Source organism: Copadichromis virginalis, linkage group LG19 (assembly GCF_057382275.1).
Source record: "Copadichromis virginalis isolate Kocher_CV1m ecotype Utaka linkage group LG19, C_Virginalis_male_GT1.1, whole genome shotgun sequence".
In the NCBI taxonomy this organism is placed as follows: domain Eukaryota; kingdom Metazoa; phylum Chordata; class Actinopteri; order Cichliformes; family Cichlidae; genus Copadichromis; species Copadichromis virginalis.
The window spans coordinates 18,435,184-18,442,151 of record NC_140636.1 but is presented as its reverse complement, the minus strand read 5'-3'; the positions used below and the strand labels follow the sequence as shown (position 1 = coordinate 18,442,151).

At 50.6% G+C, this 6,968-nt stretch overlaps 1 protein-coding gene across 3 annotated transcripts; it reads right to left on the bottom strand.

The window, feature by feature from the left end:
• Positions 1 to 552: 552 nt before the first annotated feature.
• On the bottom strand, positions 553 to 5,924 carry LOC146685918 (uncharacterized). Of its 3 annotated transcripts, none has more exons than XM_085442020.1 (3): positions 5,291 to 5,924; positions 4,514 to 4,708; positions 553 to 744 (listed from the first exon to the last, which is right to left on the bottom strand). In XM_085442020.1, exons 1-3 carry the CDS (start codon positions 5,418 to 5,420, stop codon positions 638 to 640), a joined length of 432 nt encoding a protein of 143 aa, XP_085298146.1. In that variant the 5' UTR covers positions 5,421 to 5,924; the 3' UTR covers positions 553 to 637. The 3 variants fall into 3 exon arrangements, with proteins under 3 accessions (XP_085298146.1, XP_085298145.1, XP_085298144.1); XM_085442019.1 differs by having other exon boundaries at positions 4,514 to 5,634; positions 5,712 to 5,924; XM_085442018.1 differs by having other exon boundaries at positions 4,514 to 5,924.
• Positions 5,925 to 6,968: the final 1,044 nt, after the last annotated feature.

The window sequence follows — 6,968 nt, the reverse complement described above, 5'->3', positions numbered from 1 at the left end:
TTCACTTAGGTGATAATACAAAGTTTGAATGCAACCTTATATAACAACAAGATTGCCCAGTTACATCATGCCAGTACAAATCATTATGTACAAGTTATGCCCTTTAAAAACTTATAATTTTTGACCTTTGGAACATTAGAACAGAGATATTTAAGGTCAGGAGGGATTTTGTGAGTCATTGGAAAAATGGCACCTCGACAGCATGTGCTATCTCACAGGAGAGAAAAGGATGAAAACAAACTGATGTCAGGTTTGTAAGATTAAATAAGTCTGAATACATTGAAAGAAAACTAGAATGGCACAAAGAGAAACTGTGTCGTCTAAGAGAATTGTTTGAAAAATTGCCTTTTATTATTAGACATCTATAATATGATGTTCAGTCAAAACTATCAAGGTGTTGAGGTACTAAGGTACACATGTCAATAGCAGATCATGTCTTAAAAATAGCATAAATTCTCTCCTAAATAAACAATAATAATGGATAAACATGCTGCCGATCAGTATGCCACAAAAGCTAAAGTTACAAAGGATTTATTCGTGTCTTTCTGTCACGGAAAAGAGGGACCCAGGCGCGGTTCTTGCTCACAGAAACACAGTGCGTTTATTTACAGTGAAACAGACAAGTCCAACAATCCATTCAAAAGTGCAATTTTCCAATCGTGCTCGTCCCTTGCTCCCAGTGCGTTCCGTGTAGTAACTCCCTTCGTGTGTGTGCTCCCCAACTCGCTTCTCCGCTCGCCCCTCCTGGAGGAAGAAGGAAAATCCAGCGTTAGCCACACGCTAGCCGAATAACACACTCACACTGCTCGCACAGACTGTACCAGTTCGGAGTAATAATCCCACGTCGACTGTCGCCGTGAGTCCAGGTTAAATACCCCTTTCTAGCCTGGAGGAATGATTACCAACCACTGGTCAGGTAATCAGCTGCAGGTGGGCCGGCAACAGCAAAGGGGGACTCCCAATGACGACAGTCGCCAGGACACGCCTCTCCCACGGCGCGCACTTCCGTAAACAACCCCGAGGGCCAGGGAGGGAGAAGCAAACACATATACAGAAAACATAAACACAAGCAGGGTCGTCCGGAAAGGGCCGTCCGACCGTGACAGTACCCCCCCTCTAATGGGAGCCTCCGGGCGACCTGGCAAACTTGTCCGGATGCCGGCGGCGGAATTCTCTCACCATGCGATGATCGAGAATGGCAGACCGCGGCACCCAAGAACGTTCTTCCGGACCGTACCCCTCCCAATCCACCAAAAACTGAAAGCCCCTACCGCGGCGCCGGGCATCCATTATGCGAGTAATGGAATACGCCGGGGCGCCGTCGATAATCCGGGCGGGTGGCGGGGGCCCAGGGGGCGGGCACAAAGGGCTGGTCCGGACGGGCCTAACCTGAGAAACATGGAAGACGTTATGTACCTTCATAGCAGGCGGAAGGGCCAGCCGGACCGTCACCGGGTTCAGGACCTCCTGGATGGCAAAGGGGCCAAGAGACCGGGGGGCCAGTTTCTTGGACTCAGTCCGAAGAGGGATGTGCTTGCTGGAGAGCCACACCCGCTGGCCGACCTGATAATCCGGAGCAGGAGTGCGACGGCGATCCGCCAATGCCTTGTTCCGCTCGGCCGTTCTCAGGAGTGCTGCGCGCGTGGCCCGCCAGACCCGACGACAGCGCCTAAGGTGGTGCTGGACCGAGGGAACCGCCAGCTCTCCCTCAGAGATGGAGAGGAGAGGGGGTTGATACCCCAGCGACGCCTCGAAGGGCGAGAGTCCAGTCGCTGATGACGTGCTGGCGTTGTGGGCATACTCCACCCAGGCCAACTGCTCGCTCCAGGTCGCTTGGTTCGATGATGCGACGCAACGCAACATGGCCTCCAGCTCCTGATTGGCCCTTTCGGTCTGACCATTAGTTTGGGGGTGGAACCCGGAGGACAAACTGACCTGAGCTCCCAATTCTGCACAGAACTCCTTCCAAACCCGCGAGGTGAACTGAGGGCCACGGTCGGAAACGATGTCCTGGGGTATGCCGTGGAGCCGAAACACATGCTGCGTCAGTAACTGGGCCGTCTCCAAGGCAGAAGGGAGCTTGGGCAGAGCAATGAAGTGGGCAGCCTTGGAAAAACGGTCAATAATGGTTAGAATGGAGGTGTTACCTGCAGAGGGAGGCAAGCCGGTGACGAAGTCCAGGGCGATGTGCGACCATGGGCGTTTTGGAGTGGGTAACGGTCGCAGGAGGCCAGAAGCAGGCGAGTTGGTGGTTTTGTTCCGTGCGCACACCGGGCATGCCGCAACATAGTTCTGGACATCGAGAACAAGAGAGGGCCACCAAAACAAACGTCGTAGAAAGGAGACCGTGCGATTTTTACCTGGGTGGCACGAAAACTTGGCAGTATGTGCCCAGTGAATGACCTGACTACGCGCTGTGGCCGGAACATATAGTCTCCCTTTCGGGCCCGTGCCAGGGTCGGGCTCCTGTCGCTGGGCGTCCCTGACCACCTTTTCAATCTCCCATGTTAGTGCACCCACAATGCAGGTGGGGGGCAGGATGGGTTTTTCCTTCTCGTCCTCATCGGTCACGGGTGCGAACTGGCGCGACAACGCGTCTGGCTTAGTGTTCCTAGAACCGGGCCTGTAAGTAATGGAGAAGTGAAAACGAGTAAAAAATAAGGCCCACCTGGCTTGTCGGGCGTTGAGGCGCTTGGCTGCCTGGAGATACGCCAGATTTTTGTGGTCCGTCCACACCACGAAAGGCTGCTCAGTGCCCTCCAGCCAATGTCGCCATTCTTCAAGGGCCCACTTGATGGCGAGCAACTCCCGGTCGCCCACGTCGTAATTTCTCTCGGCCTGAGACAACCTGCGGGAGAAGAACGCACAGGGATGCAACTTGCCGTCGATCCGTTGGGAGAGAACCGCCCCCACGCCCGAATCGGACGCGTCCACTTCGACGACGAAAGGCCGGCCGAGGTCCGCCTGGACGAGGACCGGAGCCGAGGAAAACAGGTGCTTGAGCCGATCAAACGCTTGCTGGGCTGCGGAGGCCCACTGGAAAGACAACTTAGGAGAAGTTAGGTTGGTTAGAGGAAGGGCTACCTTGCTGAAATCCCTGATAAAGCGGCGGTAGAAATTGGCGAAGCCCAGGAACCTCTGCACCTCCTTGCGGGTCTTGGGAATAGGCCATTCCACTACGGCTTTGACTTTGGCCGGGTCAGCTCGCAAATGCCCCTGTTCCACAATGAAACCCAGAAAAGAAACAGTTTCCACATGGAACTCACATTTCTCCGCTTTCACAAAAAGGCGGTTCTCCAATAGGCGCCGTAGAACCAGACGTACATGGTTGATGTGCTCAGTCTGCGACCTGGAAAAAATCAGAATGTCATCCAGATACACGAAGACAAAATGGTTAATAAAGTCCCTGAGCACATCATTAATCAGGGCCTGGAAGACCGCGGGGGCGTTAGTGAGACCGAAGGGCATCACTAAGTATTCGAAGTGCCCCAGGTGGGTGTTGAAAGCCGTCTTCCACTCGTCACCCTTGCGGATGCGAACCAGATGATAGGCACTCCGAAGATCCAGTTTGGTGAACAGGACTGCCCCCTGTAATAGTTCGAATACCGAGGCCAGCAGGGGGAGTGGATATTTATTCCTAACAGTGATCTTGTTCAACCCTCGAAAGTCAATGCAGGGACGCAGGCTCTTATCTTTCTTCTTTACAAAGAAGAATCCTGCTGCTAAAGGCGAAGTAGATGGGCGAATAATACCTGCGACCAGAGACTCCGTTATGTAGCATTCCATGGCCTCGCGTTCCGGTTTAGACAGACTGTAGAGCCGACTTGCTGGCAGGGGAGCGCCTGGGAGTAGGTCGATTCCACAGTCGTAAGGCCGATGTGGAGGCATAGACAACGCCTTACTTTTGCTGAATACCTGGCCGAGGTCGTGGTAGTCGGCGGGCACCAAGGAAAGGTCGGGGGGTGAGGAGCTTTTCGCAGAGGCGGTCCCAGGATTGTCCGGGACAGCGGCAAGTAAACATTGTTCATGACACCGCATGCTCCAGCCAGTTACACACCCTTTGGCCCAGTCGATTTGGGGGTTGTGATGTTGGAGCCAAGGAAATCCCAGTACCAGTGGGGTGTGGGGGGCTTTGAATACCAACAAACTGATTTTCTCAGAGTGATTTCCCGAAATAATGAGTGTAATCTCCTGAGTGCGATGTGTGACGGAGGCTAGATGGCCGCCATTTAAGGCTGAGACCTTCAGGACCTCTGGAAGGGGAAGTAGGGGCAGGCCTAAGATGTTGGCTAACTCCTCGTCTAGGAAATTTTGTTCAGAACCAGAGTCAATGAGTGCGCAGCAGGAGTGAGTGAGGGAGTGAGACATTAATTTAGCAGGGCAGCTGAGGTGAGGGAACACTTTTGTTGTGGCGCCCGCCAGTATCCCCACAATTACTGACGGGCCGACTCTTTTACTCGGTCTGGGCAGGAGTCAACAAAATGTCCTCTTTTTCCACAAAGAAAGCACTCACCAGTCCGTTGTTTGCGCCCCAGTCTAGAGGAGGAAAGCTTGGCTCCGCCGAGCTGCATGGGTTGCTCTTCATCCCCGTGTTGCTCCTCCTCCTCACTTCTCCACATCAGAGTAGGAAGGTCCCTAGATGTACCCGTGCCCCCAGCAGGCCGCCGACCATCCCCGGCTCTTCTGCCGAACTCCCGCATGTGGTCGTCTAAGTTAATACACATATTGATTAGAGCAGACAAAGCTTTAGGCAGTTCCTTGGTTGCTAACTCACGCTTAATATTCTCATTAAGGCTGTTGAGGAAGGCTCCACGCAGTGCTTTCTCCTCCCAGCCCGACTCCTCCGCCAGGATCCAGAACTCCACGGAAAAGTCAGCAACACTCCTCCTACCTTGCTTCAGAGAAAACATGCGATGACCTGCAGCATCCGAGCTAGCGCCTTTATCAAACACACAGCGAAACTTGCTGAGAAAGACGTCATATGACACAGAGGGCTGGGTATTTAAAACTGCCTGAGCCCATTGAAGCGCCCGCCCAGTCATAAGTTGCACCAAATAAGCGATTTTAGTAGAATCAGAGGCAAAGGCACAAGGTTGCTGTCTAAACACAAGAGAGCATTGCGTCAAAAAACCCCGGCTCCTCCCCAACTCGCCATCAAATTTTTCGGGTGCGGGGAGTGAGTACTCCCGCTGCCGCGGTGGAGGTGAAGGAGGAAGCGGACAGGCTGCCGCGGCTTCCAGCGAAGGGGCGGGCTGCGTTGGAGCCGTATTAGGTGAGGAAATCAACATACCTTTAAGCTCTGTCATGGCTTGCAGAAGCGCGGTTTGTTCCTTTGAAACGTGCTTCAGCATTTCCTCGTGTCGCTCCAAAACCTCCGCTTGGATAGACAGCTGGCGTGAAGCAGAATCCGCTGGGTCCATGGTGGTGGGATTATTCTGTCACGGAAAAGAGGGACCCAGGCGCGGTTCTTGCTCACAGAAACACAGTGCGTTTATTTACAGTGAAACAGACAAGTCCAACAATCCATTCAAAAGTGCAATTTTCCAATCGTGCTCGTCCCTTGCTCCCAGTGCGTTCCGTGTAGTAACTCCCTTCGTGTGTGTGCTCCCCAACTCGCTTCTCCGCTCGCCCCTCCTGGAGGAAGAAGGAAAATCCAGCGTTAGCCACACGCTAGCCGAATAACACACTCACACTGCTCGCACAGACTGTACCAGTTCGGAGTAATAATCCCACGTCGACTGTCGCCGTGAGTCCAGGTTAAATACCCCTTTCTAGCCTGGAGGAATGATTACCAACCACTGGTCAGGTAATCAGCTGCAGGTGGGCCGGTGTTGTGCCAAAAAGTGATTGTCTGCCAAAAACTGATTTCCGGTATTTGCCAAAAACTGATTGCTCGTATTTAAACTGCTATAAGTAACTTGTTGGGCTATAATAGGTGAAACATATGTCAAATGCATCCCTCATGGATGACATAAAGTCATCTTGAGCCACAAACAATCAGTTTTTGGCAGTGACTTTTATATAACCTTTATTTATCCAGTTAAAAAAAATCTCATTAACATTAAAAATGTCTTTTGTAAGAGTAAGTTGGCCAAGAGGACAGCAGAAATGGCAGCAAATATTACAATATTTCTGTAAAAATATTTTAAGTGGGGATAAAGGACCGGATTGGTTATAATGTAAGTACAATAGCAGAGAGTTGTAAAGATACTTGAAAAACAGATATTGTTTTAATTCTCTATATAACCCCTTTGTAAACCCTGTTCACCGAAGTCTATTTACGAACATACGTAAAGATATTACACATAAAAAATACACAGAAACATTGGAAATCAGTTTTTGGCAGACAATCACTTTTTGGCACAACACCGATGACGACAGTCGCCAGGACACGCCTCTCCCACGGCGCGCACTTCCGTAAACAACCCCGAGGGCCAGGGAGGGAGAAGCAAACACATATACAGAAAACATAAACACAAGCAGGGTCGTCCGGAAAGGGCCGTCCGACCGTGACACTTTCACTCTAAATAAGCAATAAAGAAACAGAGGTACTTCATTTAACACTAATGAAAAATGACTGAATTAAATACTTTAGATTAATAATATGAATTCAGCAAAAGTACAGTCTAGCTTTGGAAACTTGTCTTAAATCAAATACAATGTGAAAAATAAATAAATAATAAGTTAAAGAGCCAAACTGTGTGCCTGTCTGTATTTATTGGACCCACCACTACTACAGCTATCAGGACTGAATGATTAGTTGACAAGTGACTCTTTCATGTTTGTGATGGAGTACGTTAAAGCCGGCTAAAGATGCAGACTGAGAATCAGAAAATCTGTGCACACAAAAACAATCAAGCATTGAATGCAATCATGAACAACTAGATTTTCCAATTTTGTAAATGCTTGTTATCGTCACTGTTTGCAGAATCTCTCAAAGCTACGTCCAAAATTGCAGTTTATTGGAC

Bases quoted from the DNA above. Each gene is read 5' to 3' on its own strand.
- LOC146685918 (XM_085442018.1), bottom strand. From the start codon at position 5,420: ATGGACCCAGCGGATTCTGCTTCACGCCAGCTGTCTATCCAAGCGGAG. The intron at 745-4,513 runs GTGAGTGCTTTC...TTCTTCCTCCAG, and splicing joins GGGGCGCAAACAACGGACTG to GAGGGGCGAGCGGAGAAGCG.